At 33.4% G+C, this 24,936-nt stretch overlaps 2 protein-coding genes across 5 annotated transcripts in view; one reads left to right on the top strand and one right to left on the bottom strand.

The window, feature by feature from the left end:
• Positions 1-24,936, top strand: part of LOC127706005 (sulfotransferase 1C2-like) — a 151,469-nt gene that overhangs the window by 69,626 nt on the left and 56,907 nt on the right. The gene's annotated exons all lie outside the window — the stretch shown is intronic.
• LOC127706007 (sulfotransferase 1C2-like) overlaps positions 1-24,936 on the bottom strand; it is a 180,437-nt gene that overhangs the window by 151,356 nt on the left and 4,145 nt on the right. For 2 of the 4 annotated variants that reach the window (XM_052210402.1, XM_052210404.1), the window contains exon 5: positions 23,844-24,012. The exons of 1 other annotated variant lie outside the window; for it this stretch is intronic. In XM_052210402.1, coding sequence (XP_052066362.1) covers positions 23,844-24,012 — 169 coding nt within the window. Of the gene's footprint in view, positions 1-23,215; positions 23,392-23,843; positions 24,013-24,936 lie in introns of those variants that run through there. One more of the 4 variants, XM_052210403.1, reaches the window with a different exon arrangement.

The following is a 24,936-nucleotide window of genomic DNA, read 5'->3' as shown; positions in this document are numbered from 1 at the left end:
TTAAGCAATAAGTCGACTATATTTTGTATGTAAGGTCTGTACATGTATTTCCTGTATGGTTATCTAACCTTGGCCTCGTATTCTTGTACATGTTGTAGTAAAGCTTTATATATAATGGAATGATCATTAAATTAAAGGAGACAAGACATATTAGTGTGTGCACTCTTGTTATTCAGAGATATGCTATCAATTTTGTTCACATTAGAGGACTCAGGTGAAAGGTATTTCATTTGTTTTCTTTACTGAAATCTGGTCACTTTACAGAGAGTTCAAACCACTAATGATCAGTGAACTTATATTGGGTGTGCAATAGATCTAGCGTTTGGACATCGCCTCCATACAGACCTGCTCATTCATACTTCTTTAGAAGTAATACATTAACTACCAAATTTACCACAAACCAGTATTTCATACAAGATTTGTTGTTTTAATATATTGGTGTGACTGAAATCCAATAACATAAATGAGACATTCGATTTGAAAGAAAATAAAAAATAATTTTTGCCGACCTTTTTAACCATCAGTATCGTCATGTCAAAGCCATATTACTATTGACATGGTATACCCCTCGAGAGCTCATTCAACCATTTTAACTGTCGGCAAAATAAGTTTGTTAACCCATTAGAAGTGATGAAAGTTACCTTAAGTAAACTTGTAATCATTCATTGCATTAAAAACGTCATATTCCCTTCCAAATAGCGTTTCAAACATCGTTTATTTTTGTACATTTTATCGTCCGCCATTGAAATATTTGTACAAACTACTGATCGGAGTCTGGAAACGGACCGGCTATGAATGAAATCCGGATTCTAATGACTAATGAATGGCACATCTGATCCCAAAGGAAATAAAATGCTCGTATAGGCGCAGCTTGATACGACCGCAGAGGTCGAACCCTGAATAGTTTGGGCAAGTATGGACACAACATTCAAGCTTGATACACACTGAATTTGGATTGTGATTAAATATTTGACACAGCATAGGTTTCTGACACAGAATGAATGTGGTCTAAGAACTTATAAATTTTTAATTTACTTATTCAAACCATATCATTATTATTTGCTTATTATTTGCTTTTATATATAAATCAGAAATAACCAATTTGAATTTTAATGAAAAAAAAGGAAAAAAAGGGGGGAAAAATCCCTCCCCCCAAATTTTTTGAACCCCCTTATGATTCATCACCCCTAAACTCAATCCCAGCCTTCCCTTTGTGGTATGGTACCTTGCAGTACAATTTCACAGAGATCCATACACTTGAACACAAGTTATTGTCTGGAAACTAGAAAAATGCTTGTTTTTGTGCCCCTTTTTGGCCCCAAATTCCTAAACGTTTAGGGCAATTACCTCCAAACTCAAACCCAGCTTTCCCTTTGTAATATGGAACCTTGTAGTACAATTTCATTAAGATTCATACACTTCCACACAAGTTATTGTCCTGAAACTAAAAAAATTCTTGCTTTTTGCCCTTTTTTGGTCCCTAATTCCTAAAATTTTGAGGCAATTACCCCCAAAATCAATCCCAGCATTTTCCTTTGTGGTATGGTACCTTGCAGTACAATTTCAGAGAGATCCATACACTTGAACACATGTTATTGTCTGGAAACTAGAAAATGCTTATTTTCGGTCCCTTTTTGGCCCCTAATTCCTAAACATTTTGGGCAATTACCCCCAAACTCAATTCCAGCTTTCCCTTTTTGATATGGAACCTTGTAGTACAATTTCAGAAAGATCCATACACTTACACACAAGTCATTGTCATGAAACTAGAAAAATGCTTTTTTTTTTGCCCCTTTTTTTGCCCCTAATTCCTAAAGTTATGAGGCAATTACCCCCAAAATCAATCCCAGCATTCCCTTTGTGATATGGAACCTTGTGGTACAATATCAGAGAGATCCATACACTAACACACAAGTATATGTCTGGAAGTTACAAAAATGCTTATTTTTGGCCCATAATTCCTTAACTGTTGGTACCATAACCCCCAAAATCAATCCCAACCTTCCTTTTGTGGTATTAAACCTTATGGTAAAATTTCATAGAGATCCATTCACTTAAACTAAAGTTAGAGTGCGAAAACCAATGTGTCTTCGGACGACGACGACGCCGGACGACGACGCCAGACGACGACGACGCCGGACGACGACACCAGACGACGACGACGCCAACGTCATACCAATATACGACCGCAAATTTTTTTGCGGTCGTATAAAAATTAAGCATTCATCACTTTCTTTTTTTTTATGTAAAAAAAGTTCTTTCTTTATTAGTGCTCGATATTTAGTTGGTAGTTTCTAACAAGAAAGGAACTAATATAATTGTGCAACATATGATGAACTGAATCCGGGTCCGTTCGCCCAAAAACACATTTGCTCCCATTCACGTTCGCCCCCTTTCACGTTCGCACCCTACACGTTCGCACCCCGAGTCCGTTCGCACCATTTCTATTGGTTTTGTGTTAAATAATTTTTCGATCGTTTTTTGGTTAGTGTATTGCTATAAATATTTGTTTGTTCAAAATGAAGTGACTTTCTAAAAACGATTTTTGTGTTGAATAATTTTTTAATCGTGACAGTGTTTTGGTTATTGCATTGCTATAAAGAAGTTTTTTTTTCATTGTTTCAAAATAAAGTGACGTTTTTTGTGTTGAATATTTTTTAATTGTGTTTCGGTTAGTGTATTGCTATATTTTAATTTTTGTTTCTTCATTGTTTCAAAATAAAGAGACTTTCTAAAAAGTTTTTTTGTGTTGAATATTTTTTTTAATGTTAAGATACTAAACCGCTATTAAACTCAACAACAATAACATTTTGGATCTTCATTGTTTTTGTCTCGCCTTAACGGAGTCAAAAAGCGAGACATAGGTATGCTGTTTCCGGCGTCGGCGGCGTCAACAATGTATTAGTTTGTGATTAGGTCTAGTTCATGGTGAACCACTAGTGGGAGGTCAATGATATTTGGTATGCAGTTGTATTAGCATTGGCACATCTCATTACCATGGAGATTATTTGGCCCCGCCTCCTCAGTCAAGGTCTATTGACTTTGAAACTTTTCATAGTTTACATGTATTAGTTTGTGATTAGGTCAATTTATGGGGAACCACTAGTGGTAGGTCAATGATATTTGGTATGCAGTTGTATAAGCATTGGCATATCTCATTACCATGGAGATTATTTGGCCCCACCCCCTCAGTCAAGGTCTATTGACTTTGAAACTTTTCATAGTTTACATGTATTAGTTTGTGAATAGGTCAATTTATGGGGAACCACTAGTGGAAGGTCAATGATATTTGGTATGCAGTTGTATAATCATTGGCATTTCTCATTACCATGAAGATTATTTGGCCCCGCCCCCTCAGTCAAGGTCTATTGACTTTGAAACTTTTCATAGTTTACATGTATTAGTTTGTGATTAGGTCAATTTATGGGTGAACATTAGTGGTAGGTCAATGTTAATTGGCGTTCAGTCAGAAATAATTATCGCATTTGTTACAATAAATATAGCTTTTGCAGTAATGATTATTGCATTTGCCACAATTAATGTAGCATTTGCAATAAATTAGTGCTTTTGCATGATAAAATTACTTTTGACCCTAATCGTACACCATATTCAGTTGTATAAGCATTGGCATATCTCATTACCATGGAGATTACCCCTGATCATGGTTCATTGACTTTGAAACTTTTACATAGTTTACAAGTTAATGTTTGTGGTTAGGTTTGTTTGAAGGGAACGACTTATAATAAGTCAATGGTTTTTGGTATGCAGTTGTATTAGCATTGGCACATCTCATTCCATGGAGATTGTTTAGCCATGTACCTTCAGTCATGGTTCATCGACTTTGAATATTTACATAACTTACATGTTAAAGTGTTGCTATTTTATAATTTCAACATTTGCATTATCAAAATTACAAAAAGGCGAGACATATCTCTGTGATAACAGTTTATTACTCATACCAAGCTAAATACATGCTAACTAGTCTACATGCAAAATTTACATCAAAGCTATAGTTAAAACAACAATCACGATTTTCAAAAACATAACAATAACGCCAAGTTTAGCTGTGTAAACACCATGTTAACAGTTATCATACATAATTAACATATAACAATTAATCATCAAATCAATTTAAAACAATATTTCATTTAAAAATTCCCGAATGTTTTGATTTAAACATCTACAAAACATCTAAAGATTCATCTGCAGGTTTTTGAATAAAAAAAAAAAGGGTGCGAACGTGTAGGGTGCAAACGGACCCAGGGGGCGAACGTGTTGCCGGGTGCAAACGTGTAGGGTGCGAACGTGTATTGGGCGCAAACGGACCCGATACCTGATGAACTTAAACAGCTATGAATTTGAACTGTTACTTTAATTGTATACTTGGTTACGAATTGTACAATATAAAAAAGATAATATATATAATTAAACAAGCTAACCTAAGAACAAAATTAATTTTGTATCTTACTGAGTTATGAAATATTTTAAATAAAGTAGGACCTGGGATTTATGTTGTGGACCTTTCAGTTTGGAGTGTCAAAGGTCCTGGACCTTCCTATACCAAATGTTAATTTGAACAACCGTTGACCGTCCGTCCGTCTGTCTGTCCGTCCGTCCGTCGTCAACATGTCGGACATTAACTCAAATATGCTTTAACCTATATGCATGAAACTTTTTTGAATTGTGTATATCTATTGACGTGAGCTCTCTTTCGTTTTTTATAAATTTCGGATTTATTGTTTCCGATTTATGGGGTTTTATTCATTACAAAAAGGGGGATTTTCCAGTTTTCGGACAATAACTCGAAAATGCTTTCAGCATTTTGTTTATGAAACTTTGGTGAATTGTTTATATCTATTCAGTATTAATGTAAGCTCCCTTTAGAATTTTATTAATTTTAGATTTTACATTTCCAAGTTATGGGGTTTTATTCATTAAAATAAGGGGGATTTTCCAGTTTTTGGACAATAACTCAAAAACATTTTCACCAATTTGCAAGAAACTTTGGTGAATTGTTTATTTCTATCGACATGCGCTCCCTTTTTATTAGCTCGCCGGGACCCTTCGGCCCCATGTGAGCTTATGCCATCACTTGGCGTCCGTCGTCGTCCGTCGTCTGTCGTCGTCGTCTGTCGTCGTAAACTATTTAAAAAATCTTCTCCTCTGAAACTACTAGGCCAAATACCTTCAAACTTTATCTAAATGTTCCTTAGGGTATCTAGTTTATAAATTGTATCTGAAGTTTTGATTTATCGACAAACATGGCCGCCATGGCTAAAAATAGAACATAGGGGTCAAATGCAGTTTTTGGCTTATATCTCAAAAACTAAAGCTTTTAGAGCAAATCTGACAGATTTAAAATTATTCAGTTGGTCAAGATCTATCAGCTCTGAAATTTTCAGACAAATCAAACAACCCATTGTTGGGTTACTGCCACCGAATTGGTAGTTTTAACAAAATTTTGCAGTTTTTTGTTATTATTTTGAATATTATTATAGATATATATAAACTGTAAGCAGCAATAATGTTCAGCAAAGTATGATCTACAAAAAAGTTAATATGACCATAATTGTCAATTGACCCCTTAAGGAGTTATTGCCCTTTAAAGACAATTTTACACAATTTGTTCATCAAGATTGCTAACATTTAAAAATCTTCTCCTCTGAAACTACAGGGCCAATTACCCTCAACTTTAAACTAAATGTTCCTTATGGTATCTTGTTTATAAATTGTATCCGAAGTTTGTATCCATCGACAAACATGGCCGCCATGGCTAAAAATAAAACATGAGGGTCAAATGCAGTTTTTGGCTTATATCTCAAAAACTAGATCTTTTAGAGCAATTGTGACATGGGGTAAAATTGTTCAGTTGGTCAAGATCTATCAGCTCTGAAATTTTCAGACGAATCGAACAACCCATTGTTGGGTTGCTGCCACCGAATTGGTAGTTTTAACAAAATTTTGCAGTTTTTTGTTATTATTTTGAATATTATTATAGATATATATATAAACTGTAAGCAGCAATAATGTTCAGCAAAGTAAGATCTACAAAAAAATTAATATGACCAAAATTGTCAATTGACCCCTTAAGGAGTTATTGCCCTTTAAAGACAATTTTACACAATTTGTTCATCAAGTTTGCTAACATTTAAAAATCTTCTCCTCTGAAATGCAGGTGAGCGATTCAGGCTCTTGAGAGCCTCTTGTTAGCTCACCTGGCCCAATGGGCCAAGTGAGCTTTTCTCATCACTTGGTGTCCGTCGTCGTTAACTTTTACAAAAATCTTCTCCTCTGAAACTACTGGGCCAAATTTGACCAAACTTGGCCACAATCATCATTGGGGTATCTAGTTAAAAAAATGTGTCCGGTGACCCGGCCAACCAACCAAGATGGCCGCCATGGCTAAAAATAGAACATGGAGGTAAAATGCAGATTTTGGCTTATATCTCTGAAACCAAAGCATTTAGAGCAAATCTGACACGAGGAAAATTGTTTATCAGGTCAAGATCTATCTGCCCTGAAATTTTCAGATGAATCGGACAACCCGTTGTTGGGTTGCTGCCCCTGAATTGGTAATTTTAAGGAAATTTTGCCGTGTTTGGTTATTATCTTGAATATTATTATAGATAGAGATAAACTGTAAACAGCAATAATGTTCAGCAAAGTAAGATCTACAAAGAAGACAACTTGACCAAAATGGTCAGTTGACCCCTTAAGGAGTTATTGCCCTTTATAGTCAATTTTTAACCATTTTTCGTAAATTTTTGTATAAATCCTTTACAAAAATCTTCTCCTCTGAAACTACTAAGACAAATTTAACCAAACTTGTCCACAATCATCATTAGGGTATCTAGTTTTAAAAATGTGTCTGATGACCCCGCCCGCGAACCAAGATGGCCGACATTGCTAAAAAATAGTACATAGGGTAAAATGCAGTTTTTGGCTCATATCTCTGAAACCAAAGCATTTAGAGCAAATCTGATGAGGGTAAAATTGTTCATTAGGTCAAGATCTATCTGCCCTGAAATTTTCAGACCAATCAGGCAACACGTTGTTGGGTTGCTGCCCCTGAATTGGTAATTTTAAGAAAATTTTGCAGCTTTTGGTTATTATCTTGAATATTATTATAGATAGAGATAAACTGTAAACAGCAATAATGTACAGCAAAGTTAGATCTACAAATAAGTCAACATGACCAAAATTGTCAATTGACCCCTTAAGGTGTTAGTGCCCTTTATAGTCAATTTTTTACAACTTTCATAAATTTTGTAAATTTTTGTAAATTTTTACAAAATATTTTCCACTGTATCTACCGGGCCAAGTTCATAGATATAGAGATAGAGATAATAGTAAGGAGCAAGAATGTTCAGTAAAGTAAGATCTACAAACACATCATCATCACCAAAACACAATTTTGTCATGAATCCATCTGTGTCCTTTGTTTAATATGCACATAGACCAAGGTGAGCGACACAGGCTCTTTAGAGCCTCTAGTTTTTTTTTAATTTTAGACTATACGTTTCTGTTTCATGGGGTTTTATTCATTACAAAAAGGGGGATTTTCCAGTTTTCGGACAGTAACTCAAAAATGCTTTCAGCATTTTTTATTAAACTTTGGTAAATTGTTTATATCTTTTGTTGTAAGCTCCCTTTTGATTTTTATAAGTTTTAGATTTTACGTTTCCGAGTTTTAAGTTTTTATTCATAAAAAAGGGTTGATTTTCAAGTTTTTGGACAATATCCTTAAAGTGCTTAGAGCAGTTTTCATTAAACTTTGATGACTGATTAATATCTATTAAGATAACCTCCCTTTAGTTTTTTTTTATAAATTTCTGATATAACACTGAGAAGTTATTGTTTGTTTCATTTAATGTTACTATTATAATTTCAAGATAACAGGCAAAAAAAAGAAGGGTAAAATGTGAAGTTAAAAGGCAACAAGTTAAACTAATAGAAAGTTGTTTGAAATTTCTATTTGTATATGGTCAATTGGTAGAGCTAAACATTCTAAGCATTTCCGGTCATGTCAAGATTTTTCTGTAATTTATTAATGGTGTTCAAATACAAAGACAACAAGCATATGTTATCAATATGTTCTATTTTAGCCATATGGTCCATCTTGGTTTCGGAGCCCAGGTCATTGGACAAATTTGTAAAGTTGAGATGACAAACCCCTGAAGTGAGCTGACATGGCTCCTTGTGACTGCAACACAAATAAAGCCTGGACTTTATAACAACAAGACTACAGGTACAACAGGGATAGAATTTAGTTTAAAATGTTGTTTAGACCACAGGTCTAGAGTAGATTTGTTCAGTCTAGCCCTGTTAAAAATGGTCTAGCCCCGAGCCACCGGTGAGGGTCGCGCCAGCGACCCGAACCTGCTAGGGGGGTTTTGGGGCATGCCCCCCCCCCCCCCCCTAAGAAATTTTTTCAAAATTACATTCAAAATTCTGCTATCTGAGACCATTCTTAATGTAAAAATGAGGTCTCATAATAGCCAATTTATGGAGTCCCAAAAAAGAAAGAAATGGAAAATAATTAAGATAATTTTATTTTATTCATTTTTTTTTATATATCCTTTGGTTCAAGTTATCAAACAGGAGCCATTTGAACAGCTGCGTTTGCCAGTGTGGCTGAAACGTTCTTTTCCTTTTTGTTTCATCATACTGTTTGTTACTCTCCCTCGTGTCTATTTTTCTTTTGCCCTCCAGTTTTTTTAGCTCCGGTTAAATACTTCCACATTGTTTACTATTTATTGAGCTATAACCTTGAACTTGATCATAGTCAAATACACTCTTAAATATTCAGAAGAAAACATCATCTTATTTAAAGCATCGATAAGACCGCGAATTTTAAATTTTTTTTAAAACAAACAGCGCGGTACTGGATTTCCAGAAATTGATAATCGTAGACACACGGTCTATGATGAAACAACTTATTCTAGACCGACCGCAATTCTTCTAGTCTCGGGCTATCGGTCCTGCATTAATTTTGAACCCTGGTACAATATACCTTTTTTTTCTCAATACATAGGCATAATTTTTAATTTACTTTAGTCCAAAAAAAAAAATATATGTCTGTTTAAGGTTACATCCTTTTAAAAGATAGGGTAGGTAGGTATTTATTTCCATTTTTTTTTGGTGAGATGTGTGATGTTACATATTGCCACATCTTTTTTTTTGTTTATCTGTACACATAAATTTGAAGCAAAAAAGAGAGAGCATTCATTTTTGTGAATGTGTGTGTCAACATAGACAAAATCTGACATATATTATATAAATCAAGAGCCAAAGTTAAAATTTAAAAATAGAATTGCATTTATACATGGCTCCAGCAATTCTTTGTCCAAAATAAGGGAATAACGCAAAACCAACACGCTGGGATGGAGGTTTATAGTGCTCGCACACTGGAGTAACTGTCGGCAGTTACCCCACTCACACTATTCCCACTTTGAGATGACCAGTTTTTGCTCTTAGTATCTCCATAATGCTACTTACTTAAATAGCGGAGAAACTGCAAGTACCACTTTTAATAAGTCTTTATTTTGATTCATCGGGGTTGAAACACTAAATCCTCCGCACTCTAGGCAAGCATGCTACCAATTACACTACAGGGGCAGTTGTACTGAAATGTGCATGCTCAACTAGAGGGCCAACATTAAATTAATTCTGATATTTTCTTTTCCCTAAATACAGCAAAAGGCAATATAATTTAGAGTCAATTTTAAGAATAAGTACATGTCAAGTTTTATTTCAGAGATGAAAATGAGGAGGATCGGCACCCCCTCCGCCTCCTCAAGATCATACGACTTAATCTGCAACATTTTGTTATTTTTGAAAAATGAAGGCTTTGATTTTCATGACGTTGTCCATTGAATGAAAATGTGTTACATCTGATTATGGAACTATGACTGATTGCAAGTGATCACTGTCAGATGTAAATTCTGTAAAATTGTTTTATATGTGAAAAACTATTTTTTGTGTAACGGTTGTGACACCCCTGCAGACCATACATATTATTAAATGTGTGGTATTTACATTTATTTATGAGAGGTTAGTCTGAAATTATCTATCTGTCAGTACTTAGCTAACCTCTACAAGTACCGACACTTACCTGCAGAATTAATAAATAGAAAAAAAACATTTAAAAAAGAGGATGTGGTATGATTGCCAATGAGACAACTCTCCACAAGAGACCAAATGACACAGAAATTAACAACTATAGGTCACCGTACGGCCTTCAACAATGAGCAAAGCCCATACGGCACAGTCATGCCTGTTTTAACAGGTTCAATTCCTAGTTTGAAGTATATTTGCAGGGATAAGTGTAATGTCAATAGGGTGATGTCAGATGTCTTTTAATATTTAAACATTGACATATTTAACAATGATTAACTCATTGACAAAAAAATTATGCACTGTCATATGTAATTTCTGTTTTATACCTTGATCTTTTCAAAGTTGGGTATGCTCGTCCTCCAGCCATCATAACTTGAAAAACATTTATTGCAGTGTTGGTAGCATTGTCTGCCGCTGTTTGGACAATAGATACCAAATTATTGTTGATCTCCTTCTTACATAAAAATTCTATACATTTAACATTGAATTTATCTACAACATCTCCAACACAGTCTTCACAATAAACTTTTAAATCTACAGGCCCAGATTTCAATTTTTTGGAAAATTTTAGTTAGATTCTGTTGGCCTTTAGAGCTGATTTTTACAGGCCTGAAAGCAATTTTACAAGCCTTGGCTGCTAGGCCTGTGGTTCAGCGTGATGACTGCCAACAGTTCAGGTCCCGTCAACAATAAAACCGTCAGCTTGTTGAATTTCAGTCTTGCAAACTTTTGTTTTAAACTGAAAGTAGGTGTTTCCGTCTTTGTACTTTCACTTTCGATTTCTTTTTTTAATAAAATGACATAGGGTCGGCACCCCAAAATAGGGACGGTCGGGTAACTGTAAACAGACATATATTTTTTTTTTGCCTTATATTATGTTTGAAAATTATATTGTAATTATTCTTCTCATTTTGGGCGTCGTGATTGGCAAATAAAGAAATATTTGTATTTGTTTGATATTGGCATAACAGAACAAAGAAAATGTTCAATTTCTGCTACTGTAAACACATTTTTTAATCTGAGTATGCTAGTAAATTGAAGGTTTAATACACATGTCTGCTATATCATGTACAATGACTTCATTAAATGAACAAAATATTCTTTATATAATTTAAAAAGCTTTTTTGAGAATACTATAGCCTGATTACTGACCCTAAATTTTCAGATGGTTAAAAAGTTATATTAAATGTTTTTATGAAAGTTTCAGATTATTGAATACATAAACTTATTTATAACTTATAACATCTTCAAAAATCAGTTGCTGATCTATTACTAAAACATGTAAAATATTGGTATATACTGGAAGGTATACATCGTACATGGAACCAAGGATCCGGAAATATTTTCAGCTCATTTCCTAAGGTCACTGCTAACTGGTTAACCTTTTCTTTTAAGGGTCCAAAGATGGCAACATCAAGTGGTTGAAGAAGATGTCTTGTATGTGGTGGTAAACCAATAATATGAATATTGTTTGCCTTGGCCTTTTCTAGCAAGTCAATGCTGATGTGTGAGTCATGATTGTCAAATATCAACAGCACTGGTCTTCTAGTGCCACAGAATGGGATGAACACTTGGTCAAACCAGTTTTCGAACAACTCAGTATCCATATACCCAGATTCAGATGAGCCATACAGCCAGTTATCGCGAACACCATCTTTGAAGTTCCTATGAGGCAGGCAACCATCAAAAATAATAAGAGACGGAAGGACATGCCAATCAGCAGCTATGCACATATGTACACTGCAGTGTTCCAGCTTGAATCTCTGGGCAGAAGGGTGCTAGTTATCTGAAAGGGCACTTTAGCGTTATAACCTAGATTTTTAGGGCACATAAACATAACAAGATTCACTTCCTGTTTAACTTCTTGTATTTAATAATCAACCTGACATAGGAGCATTTAACAAATTTATTTTTAACAATGATGGAGAAAAAAGTAACTGTTTTTACCTTCTGCAATATATTATTGCATCAATATAATATGATCATCATCTATCTCACCTGTTATATTTATAAAACTCCTTACTGAGGAGCACTTTGTTGTGCACATACAAATACTTTTTTGTAACGATTCAAATGATAATAAATAACTCTCAATAACATATACTATATGTTTGAACAAGTAATTTTAGAATATAGCAAAGTGCTCTCGACCAATGAAATTGTAGGAATTGATGTCTCTTAATTGTGAAGAATGAATGTAATTCATGTTCTTAGTAAAGGATTATCCTATTGTTTAGGCCTATTTACAGTTCAAAACAAAAGAGTTTCTATAAATGAGTAACAACTGCCCCGGAGCACATTTATCAGATTGAAAGAATTTATCACCAGTGATTGAAACTGAATAAAAAGTTCAATGTGAAACAAACAAAAAAAAAATCAAAATAAGTTAAAATTTACTGGTGCAGTAAAATTGGTACCTTTAATGTTATTATGAAATATTAATAACTTCAAATTACTAAAAAAATTAAACAATATTAAAGCAATGCATTAAAAGAAAAAAACACAGTTTTAAAATAAAAAATAACCTAAATCTTTAGATTTCCAAAACTCTGATTAATAGACCAGCGGTTGTGAAGAATAGTTATTTCCAAAATTCCGATAAAATAGAAAAAAAAACAAAAAAAAAACAGGAATTTAATTTAAGTTTTGAATATATTTAAACTTTTAAAGGCATTTCATTTTGATATTCCCCTGACATATAATGAAATAGTATTTGACTTAAAAAGCCGGACCAAAATATTGGCTGTGAAATGAAAGTAGTTGTAACTCAAATGTATTGATTTAAACTGTAAATAAAAAAAAAATAATTCCACACTAAAATATTACGTAATTTACTTTCATACTCACAATCAGGAAAAATATACAATTCCTACCTTTTCTTTGTACTGTTGTGTCACCTTATGTCTATGACGCATTTTTTTTTTTAAATATTTCCCAAATTATTAGAAAGTCCTTACATTACTAAGACTAATTCATAAATGAAATGCCGAAAAAGGAAGTCATGCATCAATTAGAAACATTGCACTGACAATGAAGCTAATTCTTGAATAGTCAACCAATCAAGAGATTATTTGAGCCTTGAGCACTTTACAATATTCTAAGTTTGTAAGAGAATGGTAATCCCTTACTTCATGATAAGTACTCGCTAACGCTCGTACTTAATCATGAAGAAAGGGATTATCATTCTCTTACATATACTAAATATAGATAATTTAATTACATTGAACATTCAATTTTGCATGTATAACTCCATCTTTCAAAAATACTTGTTTATTTTTATAGACTGGTATAAGTTATATAATTAAATATGTATGCCTTTAAAATTGTTTAAGATTTTATTTTTTATGTTATGCCTACTGAAAGAATTTTTTTCAGGTGTACATGCTGTACATAAACATTACAAATGGATAACATGTGGACATTTCATTCTGTATTAAATATCTAGTATGTGATCAATTATCTTAAATCCACTAATTAACAGTAAACAATCATTAACAAAGGTGATAAAACTGCTAAAGCATTAGGTATTTAACTTAACCCCATTGTCAGTTAATTAGTGTTACACAATCAGGTAATAATTTTACCTGAAACGCTGGTAGGAATGAAATTTGGAAATTTTATTTTTTTTAAAAGGCAAAGGGGTGCATTCTTTTACTTTTGAGGGCAGAAGGGCGGGGATAAGGGCACCAAGGGTAGGCCTTCTAATTCGGGCAGGCAGGAACACTGTACAGTGATGTGACCATGCACTATCCCATTCTGTTGATAGCTGTTGGACCCTTTTGGTGTTAACACTTTTTCTTTACTTTTTTCTTTTCCACTAAAGCCAGATTCATCACAATTGAAGATTTGGTTTGGTTTATTGGTCAAACCTAAGCTGTTAACTGTGTCCATGAGCAATTTAAAGTATTGATCCACAACGGTGACATTTGACATATGCATCCTGGCTTTGTCCTGCTGTTCAAGAGTTTGTTGATCCATTTGTTGCTAGGACCTTTGTCCATATTAAAAAGAGTTTATATGCCTGATTTTTCCACGATTGAAATAAAAAATGCTCTTAAAATCAACATCCTTCTCGTGAATGGGAAACCCTTCAGCCATATACTTGACATAGTTGATTAAGGATGTCTCTTCCTCATCTGTGAGCATCTTTGAAGGCACGTTCATTTAAATGGTTGTCGTATTTTTCATTGACATGGCCGGATATAGTTGTTCGCCTTTTTTTGAGGCATCCCTAAAAGTAAAAATAAATTTATTTGTATATGTTGATAAAAGATCATTGAAGGCATATGAAGTTTCAATCTACAGAGAATTTTACAAGTAATATAATTGCCAATGAGACAACTCTCCACCAAACCAGTGTATAGCCTTTAACAATGAGCAAAAACCACTCAACATTGTAAGCTATAAAGAATGATGCTTTAATAATTATTTGATATAGAAATAAGATGTATAAGCATTTTTGTTTGGCCATGTTATTTTGAACATACCATCTCCCCCAGCCCTAAACTATATAGGCCTCAGTAGTGGATCGATGATAATGGGTATGTTTTTGTTCATTTTTATACGCCTGCTTACGGGATGTATGTTGGTATACCGTTGTTTGTCTGTCGTCAACATGTCAGACATTAACTAAAAAACCCTTAAAACCAATTTGCACAAAACTTTGGTGAATTGTTAATATATATTGACGTGAGCTCCTTTTCGTTTTTTTTTTATAAATTTTAGATTTTGCGTTTCCGAGTTATGGGGGTATTATTCAATATAAAAAGGGGATTTTCCAGTTTCAGCAATAACTCAAGAATGCTTTAACCAACTTGTAAGACATTTTGATGAGTTTTTTATATCTTGATATGAGCTCTCTTTCCAATTTTAAAAATTTTTACTATGTGGTATGGGCTTTGCTCATTGTTGAAGACCCTACGGTGACCATAGTATAGTTGTTAATTTCTGTGTCATTTGCTCCCTTGTGGAGAGTTGTCTCATTGGCAATCATACCACATCTTTTATGTATATATGCTGTTGTATAAGTATTGACATATCTCATTTACATGTACCGTAGATTATTTGGCCAAGCCCCCTAAGTCATGGTCCAATTACTTTGGAACTTTTGTTTAGTTTACATGTACAATTTTGTGATTAGGTCAGTTTCAGATGAACAATTTTTGTCGAGCCTGCGACTTTTGTCGTTAGCTAACTTTTTAAAAGCTTTATATTTTAGAAGGTGGAAGACCTGGATGCTTCATGCTTTGTATATGGATGCCTCATGTTACGAAGTTTCCGTCAGTCACATGTCCAATGTCCTTGATCTCATTTTCATGGTTCAGTGACTACTTGAAAAAAAAGTTCAGATTTTTTGTAATGTTAAATTCTCTCTTATTATAAGTAATAGGATATCTATATTTGGTATGTGCGTACCTTGCAAGGTCCTCATGCCTGTCAGACAGTTTTCACTTGACCTCGACCTCATTTCATGGATCAGTGAACAAGGTTAAGTTTTGGTGGTCAAGTCCATATCTCAGATACTATAAGCAATAGGTCTAGTATATTCGGTGTATGGAAGGACTGTAAGGTGTACATGTCAAACTGGCAGGTGTCATCTGACCTTGACCTCATTTTCATGGTTCAGTGGTTATAGTTAAGTTTTTGTGTTTTGGTCTGTTTTTCTTATACTGTATGCAATAGGTCTACTATATTTGGTGTATGGAATGATTGTAAGGTCTACATGTCTAGCTGCCAGGTGTCATCTGACCTTGACCTCATTTTTCATGGTTCAGTGGTTATAGTTAAGTTTTTGAGTTTTTGTCTTTTTTCTTATGACGGCGTGCACAAAGCTGAGTCCACAAACGTAACGTCTTCAAATTACTTCAATCATTTACGACGTCGGCATTTTCCCTCAGAAAACAAACGCGTAACAAAAACACTGGACACTTAGTTTATCACATAGATTTAAACATACACGTTCAACATATTTCTTTTTTTTTCATATGCACATTCTGGAAATACAAATAAATATATTCTAAGAGCAGTGTAATGGAAATAATAAGCGACTATGTCGTGGACCCTATTCAGAAAATAGCGTTTAAACGTCATTTCTTTAAATTGTAACATAATAGCTGGACATTAAAAAAATTCAGGTGTTCATCCTGGACTTTCAAATCGTTCATATTTTGCAGATTTTTTTAAACTTCTTGTTATGCACATTTGGAATATCAAGTTATTTTGAAATAAAAGAATAGCAATTAAATATTTTTTCTTATCGATTCTTCCATTTTCGAATATTAATCCTTCCAAATTACTACTTCTTACACATAACGAACTACATTTCAAACTCATCCACCATGGCCGTTGTTGAATTTTTTTGCGGTGAATTTCGTACGACGTCATAGTCCGAATCCGAAAAATTCTATTATACGAAAATGCGGGAAAATATGTTGAATTTGTATAAATTTTAGGTCAAAAACACTATTTTATGCTTATTTTATGTTACAAGTTTCACATAATTTTGCCGTTTTCTCTATGTTCGTTTCATACTTTATAGTTTTAATTTTGATAACTTTATAAGTAATGTGGATTTTAATGGCTAGCATTCATCATTTTATCATAAAAAAAACTTCTTATTCAAAATATATTTTAAACACTGTTGTATAAAACTACTTTCAAAAGCGCATTTTACAGTTGCCTTCAATTTTGTGCACGCCGTCTATACTATATGCAATAAGTCTACTATATTTGGTGTATGGAAATATTCTATGATGTACATGCCAGTCTTGCAGGTTTTATTTGACCTTGACCTCATTTTCACGGTTCATTGCTCAGTGTTAAGTTTATGTGTTTCAGTCTGTTTTTCTTAAACTATAAGCAATAGGTCAGCTATATTTGGTGTATGGAAGGATTGTAAGCTGTTCGTGTCTGCCTGGCATGGTTCATCTGACCTTGACCTCATTTTCACGATTCATTGGTCAATGTTTAGTTTTCTTGGTTAAGTCTGTTTCTTAGAAAGCAATAGGTCAACTATATTTAGTGTATTGAATGATTGTAAGGTGTACATGTATTTCTCGTTTGGTGTATATGACCTTGACTTCATTTTCTTGGATCATGTTATGTTTATGTAATAGTTGTAGTAAAGCTTTCATTTAGGACTATCAACATAATATCAATGGTTAGTAAAGAAGGTGAGACATTTCAGCGTGTGCACTCTTTGTTGTTGAAGTCAAAAGCTTAAAAGCTTTATATTTTAGAAGGCTGATGACCTGGATGGTTCATACTTTGTATATAGATGCCTAATGTTGTGCATCTGACTTTGACATCATTATCAAGGTTCAGTGTTTTAAGTTAATTTTTGTGTTTTGTCTTTTTATGCCCCAGTCATAGCGGAGGGGGAATTAAGTTTACCCTTGTCTGTCCGTCACTACGTCTCAAAGTTGATTTCTGTTCTCTAACTTTAGTTTGCATCAACGAAATCCATTCAACTTTTACAAAATGCTTATTGTCACTATAACCGTTCTAGAGTTATGCCCCTTTACAAATGAAAAAAATGCAGAATTTTTCATTAACATTCTCTTGCGCTTCAAAGTTTACCTCAACCAAATGTTTTGAAAGAAGCATATATTTTTGTAAAGGTACTTTTTTTCTGTTGTCCTAATAGGAGAATTAGAGGTAATATCGAAATAAAAAAAAGAACTAAATTACAGTAATCGCTTAAAGTTTACAATAGTTTAGTTTAAGTACACCTTATTTGAAAAAATATAGGTCACCGATTAGTTTAAAGATATTTCAATTTTAATGCAACAAAAAAAAAACGACATTGTTGCATCAAAGGGAGATAATTTGGAGCTTTTTCAATGATACATACATTTTAAATCATCTGGGCCAAAACGAACTGATTTTTGGTTGCTTTTTGTACAATATGATAAAGTAACAACTAATAAAGTAATAAATAAAATTTGTATGAAAAAATAATTCTAAATCCTTAAGGTGGTACATAACACTACAGGGAGATAACTCTGTAAAAATCAACTGAACGTTTTAATAACGTTCTATTGCACATTCGTCAATGTAATTTTCGTGGTGAAGTTTGTTTCTTGGAAACTTTAAGCAATAAGTCGACTATATTTTGTATGTACGGTCTGTACATGCATTTCCTGTATGATTATCTAACCTTGGCCTCGTATTCTTGTACATGTTGTAGTAAAGCTTTATATATAATGGAATGATCATTAAAGGAGACAAGACATATTAGTGTGTGCACTCTTGTTATTCAGAGATATGCTATCAATTTTGTTCACATTAGAGGACTCAGGTGAAAGGTATTTCATTTGTTTTCTTTACTGAAATCTGGTCACTTTACAAAGAGTTCAAACCACTAATGATCAGTGAACTTATATTGGGTGTGCAATAGATCTAGCGTTTGGACATCGCCTCCATACAGACCTGCTCATTCATACTTCTTTAGAAGTAATACATTAACTACCAAATTTACCACAAACCAGTATTTCATACAAGATTTGTTGTTTTAATATATTGGTGTGACTGAAATCCAATAACATAAATGAGACATTTAGCATTCCAGTAAAATAATAATAATCATTGGTGTCTATCTCGAAAGCTGAAGAAGGGAGCAATTTTACAATCTACATTGGAGTTTTTTTATTTGGGTCCGTTTAAAGGAATCATTGGTGTCTATCTCGAGAGCTGAAGAAGGGAGCAAATTTACAATCTACATTGGATTTTTTTTTATTTGGGTCCGTTTAAAGGAATCATTGGTGTCTATCTCGAAAGCTGAAGAAGGGAGCAGATTTACAATCTACATTGGAGTTTTTTTATTTGGGTCCGTTTAAAGGATGCATCAAATGGTTAATTGAGATATGTGGTTTGCAGTTGTATACAAAAATTGCACATCTAATTTCCGTGTCCGCTTGGCCCACGGTCACGTTCGTGTTCTATTGACAAAACTATTTCATTAGTTTATCTTCAAGTTCATCTGGATGCGAATAATATTTTCATTTCATAGACCCGTCTCATTTCATAAAGATAGATGCCCATGTCCCTAATCGGGGTCTTTTATATCAATATTCGCATTGACAGATCTTGTTAACTTTAACACTGAAATTATTTTTGCTCTGTATCTGGTTTATTTATTAAAAGGTGATGTCCTATGTTTTGTATTTTTTTCGCATTTTACTAGAATAATTTCAATGACAGGCGAGATGTATGCGTGTTCTGCAAAAACCATTATAGATGAAAAGAAATTGTAAATAGCAAAGATTTGAAACCCAATAAGACCTACAAATGAAGCCGTACGATGACCCATATTTGTTAATTTCTGTATCGTTCGTTGACTTCGAGTTTTCTCGTTGGCAATCATGGCACATTTTATTTATATAAACATGTTCGGAATTGTTAACAGACACCCATCGATGACGTAATTTGTCCATTTGTCTGAATCAATTGTGTACCAATTTTTAATGTTCAGTTTTCGGTTTAAGTTGTGTTGACAGGAACCACTTTTAATTAATTGATGCCTTTAAAGATACAATACTGTATAAACATATCCGTGTGTTGACCATTTCGAGGCCCTGCCCTCTAGTTCATGGTCGAGCGAGTCTTTGAATTAGAAATGTTTCTGTCCTGCTGAAACGTATGCTGGCAGGCGAGGAGACCTATCTCGCTGTTAGTATATATGTTATGATTGCATGGTGTACGTGTTCGTTAGATAGAGTTTAGTTGATGGTTGTTCTTGGAAGCCTTAAAGTTTAGTAGCCTGTAATGGTTTACTTTTACAAATTGTGACTTGAATGGAGAGTTGTATCATTTGCACTCATGCCACATCTTCTTGTATCTATGTGCACTTAATGTGGTGTACAATGTTGTCTGTTTTCTCGTGTTTTAAAATAATTCGCTATGTTTGTCCCCTTGATTAATTTAAGTACTGTAATCTGGGCCATTTGTTTGATGATATAGCTTTTCTTTGTACTTCAATTTTTTTTTAATGTAGACCTGTGTGTGGGGTTGTGACATGATGGATATAAGAAGATTTAAGCATGAGTACCAATAAGACAACTTTCTTTTAAAGTCACAATTTGTAAACCTAGTAAACCATTAAAGGTCGAAGGACGGCTTTTGACACGGAGCTTTGGCTGCCGTCATAATGCAAGCTATAAAGAGCCCCAAATTAAAGAATGACTACAGGAAAACAAAATGTCTGCTGTTTCATAGAAAACTGCAACGTATTGCTAGTTAAGTGATAAAGCTCTTGGAAGCCTCCCGATTTATTTTTCATGATTAATGTAATGTTTGTAACACAGAAGTTATACTGTTTAAGCAAGAAGATCCTAGAAGTACCTAAACAAAGAATATGGTATGACTTAAAACTCTTTATGATAAGTAAAAAGCAATGCTTTACCGGCCTTCAACGTCGTTCGTTAGGTAATTCCGTCCATGTACAGGTGAACGAATTTAACAGATTTCGTGTACATGTACATGTACATTGGTAATAAATATCCCTTAAATACCCCTTAAAAGTAACAAGTGCTTGCTTGCTAATACAAAGATGTGACGTAATATTATAACAATGGCCTTGACTTTAAGCGTTGCAGTTTGTAAACAATGCTGGAAACGCACGCTTTTATTCTCAAATGTGCATGCTTTATGTTGTACGACCTGCAAAGGCAGTCTGGATAATCGATATAGGAATAAAATTTGTGAATTCCAAAATGTAAGTCAATATATTTTATTATTAAAACCTCTTTTCTGGAAGGGAATTCGTAATGGTGTTTCAAATCATGTTATGCAATGAATGAAATGTGTAGAATATAGAATATACCAGGTATATCTCTAATGTTTTCAATGCTATATTATGGGTACAAATATACGAAATAATACTTCCATTAGCATTATGATATCAAGTGGGTTGTCACCATTTTTGCATCCCAGGTGAAAATCGGCCAAAATGGCGCCCAGTGTGAATCTGAGACAGATGACAATTCTTATAAAATATATTAGTATTCAAAATCGTGAAATGAATGGCTAAAATGATTTCCAAATGATGAACAGGGTTCTAGAAAATATGTAAACAAACCTTTTTTAGGTAAGTTTCTATTTATTTTTGCTACAGAGGATTCCCCCGTCTGAACATGAGATGCGGGGGTTATAAAAAAATTGTTTTTTTAACAAATAAACAACCAAAAACTGATACTTACTGAACTAAATTTTGTCAACAACTTCTTGATGCTTGTCCGTTAAAAAAACACGATGACGTCATCGGATTGACCACGACGTTTCGCGGAAAAAATGCAATCGACGGTAACTGGTAACTGATGGTAACTGGTCGTCGACCAGTAGTATTAACACTTTGCATGAAATAGACCATCCGATAGATATGTGTGATCCCTTACCAACTATTAACCCAGTGACCTGGACTAAAGAGGAGAAACAACATATTTCCGAATGACAATTTTTTTAAAATATTTTCTTAATTAACATCAAAGAATTCCTTCACGTGCAGCAATCATGGTACTCAGCATATTTAATCGGACAAGACATTGATTCTTTTACTTTGGCTGCATGTTCATACGGTCTGATTATCAAAACAGAAGTCTTCATCAAATCTAGAAAAGTCTAGGTGATTATACTACCATTCTTTAGTTTACCATTTGATAGAAATATATAACTAAAGACTTTATAAGCAATTTAGATAAAATGCTTACACTTCAAACAGAACCGCATTATTTAATCCTCCTGTATGGGTCGTTAGGTACAGCTACATCACATCAGTTTTCATTGCATATTATAACATTCATGCCATAGGATGGAATATGTTATTGTCAAAGAACACTAAAGAATGCCTGAATAGCAGAAAAGATTACTTAAATTGCTTAAGAGTGTAAGGAAACTGAACAAAAAGGGATAATTGCAAACACTTTATTTTACAGGAAATCCGAGATAAATATGCCGGTATTACAACTAGGTTTAAAAAAAAGATAATTTTCAATAGCTCTTTTAGAAGGAAGTATCTGTAATGAGTCTGGGATGAAATCGTTGTAGTCATTTACACAGGTAACACATTCATTTAAATAACATAGGCGTTGTTCCATATTTCAAACACATGTACTTTATGTAACAAAATGTCCAAGGAGACATTGAAATGTAAAGACTGAGCAACACGAACCCCACTCAGAAACGGGGGATCGCATATGCTAACGAAGAGTAAGCAGATCCTGCTGCCGAAGTGGCTGCCACTGTTTTGCTCATGACAGGTAAAATTCGATGACAAGATCCATTCAATGATGTTATAATCGTGAAAAAGAGGACAGGATTGGAAAAAAAGGACAAGTCATGACTAAATTCTAACAAAATAATTAAAGAAAGCGAATTTCGAACTCTACAGTAACACTGAGAGATGCAGGTTAGCAGTTGGACAGTATCTTGTTCACTACTTCTGGTGACCACCTTTAGATTTGTAAAACTTTTTGTCAGTTAATTATAATCCACATGCATGTTATATGTATTAGATAAGTATAGCAAAGAAACAAACACCATAGAAATTATCATGTTGTTAAAGTTTCACATATCAAAACAAAAAAGACTTACTATTTTCTTGAATGCATTTCGAACTTGACAAAACTTGAAATAAAGGCAGACAATAATGAAAAGTCTCGATTATTGAAGCAAACAAGAAATAAATTAAGAGTACTTCCTACAGCAATCATCCCTTAAATCTGTTTATGTAATTTCTCTGTTTGTTTGGTAAATTAAGGGTTATATCCAATTCCAAAATCACACTTACTAAAACTAGCTTAAGGCGAAGTTAATTATGGCTTAATTTTTTTAAACGCATACGTTTTGTTATTATTTATAGACGTATATGACTTTGTATTTACGAATTTATACATCCCACAGAACTAAACTGACTTCCAAATTAACAACAGAATGGTATTATTTCCGGAAAAGGAGAAAATCCAGTGACAGCTATATTTTATGTCCAAACAAACCCTTGGACCGTTTTGTATACTGACCAATGATACAGTGGATCTATACTTATGATATTGACAGTTGTTACAAATACATTTTCTGATTATGTCTGTGATAATACTTGCAAACCATCCAGTTTCGGCAACAATACGGTAAAATAAACAGCAAAAAATGATAATCAATTTCATGATCATTGTTCATAGATAAAGTCAACATCACAGTTCTTCATTTCCTCTCTGTATATTTCATCAAACTTTTCATTTTGTGCTACAGTAAACCAGTTCTTCCAGTCGCCTATGACACCTTATACGATAAAAGTAAACATTATATTACCAACTATAACTAATTTTAACATGATCGGGCATTGCTTTAAATGACTTGGTTATTGGAGATTATTATATCAAGAAAAAGGTAAAACATGAGTTTCTGTCATATATTTAAAATCCTCTGGTTTTATCCATGAGGTGCCTTTAAGATGAATTTGCCTGCTAAACCCTACTACTTTTTTCATTTTTTAAAACATATAGTTTAAAAGCCATTTTAAATTTTTTTTTATAAAATCTGGGGTTTTTTTTTCATGGTTTTTGAAAGACAAAAAATTCTTTAAAAATCTAGAAAGAATCATTTCCCGCCAAATTTTCAATGTTTTATATCTTTAAGGAACAGAGTTTTATTACAAATCACAAGAATAGTAACCCAAAACAAATAACCATTTGACATATAAGAAGTCACTTTATCTATTGGTATAATATTACCTTTTCGGAATAATGTCGATTCATGTTTGGGATCAATTATTCTTGTGGAATCATACTTGTGCTTTTTGATATTATCAAAACTGCACTTCTTTATCATCTCTTTAATGAAATCGTCATTGTGCGAGACATTTATAAACTCGGCCATTTTTTTAATCGTTGAGAACGGATGCTGAAACAGAGAGATGAAGACATTTTGATAAGAGTATCATTTTCTAGAAGTGATGGTTTATATTGTAAAAGTAATACCACTTGCAATGTAACAGGTAAAATTGAGAATAGAAATGGGGAATGTGTCAAAGAGACAACAACCCGACCAAAGAGCAGAAAACAGCCGAGGGCCACCTATGGGCCTTCAACACAGCGAGAAAATCCAAAACCAGGAGGCAAAACCGAGGATAACGAATATATTTCTATAATAGAAAACGGGCAAAAGATGCATGTAAGAGAATATATCAATTCAAAGAGAGTCATGTGTATAAAAATCTTAATACATATTTACCTTCAATTGAGTACCAGTATATAATCTTATTCTTTAGAGAAAAGCGCAAATATTCAACTTCAAAATGGTGAGGCTAAAGACGTCAAAGAGTTGACAAATTTGAAAAATTAAAAAAAAAAGTAATCGATAAGCCTTCATGGTTTGTTTGAAATGCTCACATCTGAATTTTTTTAAAGATAGTACGTACTTGTTTAAAAAAAACAAGGAATAGTGTACAGATTAAAATGTTCAACATATGATTATATACACGGACACAACACATCTACATCAAAATACTTATGGTTTACTAAATATTTTCTATCCGAAGAGAAAATAGAAAAAATAGCTTAAGGTAATATGAGTTTCTAATGAGGATTTTTGATACTCTATTTCAAAATAACAAGCTTTTCAAAAAACTGATCTAAATTGGAAGTATATGAATACAAGATCTAAAAAAGCAAAAAACATTGCAGGGTCCGTGTGCTTGTTTTCGAGATATATGCCATCGAAAAATTGACAGGAAGTGATTCTCTCTTTACCTTCATATATTTAACATTGGCACCGTTTTCTTTCAAAAGCTATCAAAAATAACAAGGATTTCATCAGATTTTCAAA

The sequence above is a fragment of the Mytilus californianus genome, unplaced genomic scaffold (assembly GCF_021869535.1).
Source record: "Mytilus californianus isolate M0D057914Y unplaced genomic scaffold, xbMytCali1.0.p SCAF_6, whole genome shotgun sequence".
Classification (NCBI taxonomy): Eukaryota; Metazoa; Mollusca; class Bivalvia; order Mytilida; family Mytilidae; genus Mytilus; species Mytilus californianus.
The sequence above is the reverse complement of the archived record's forward strand: the minus strand, read 5'-3'. Positions and strand labels throughout refer to the sequence as shown.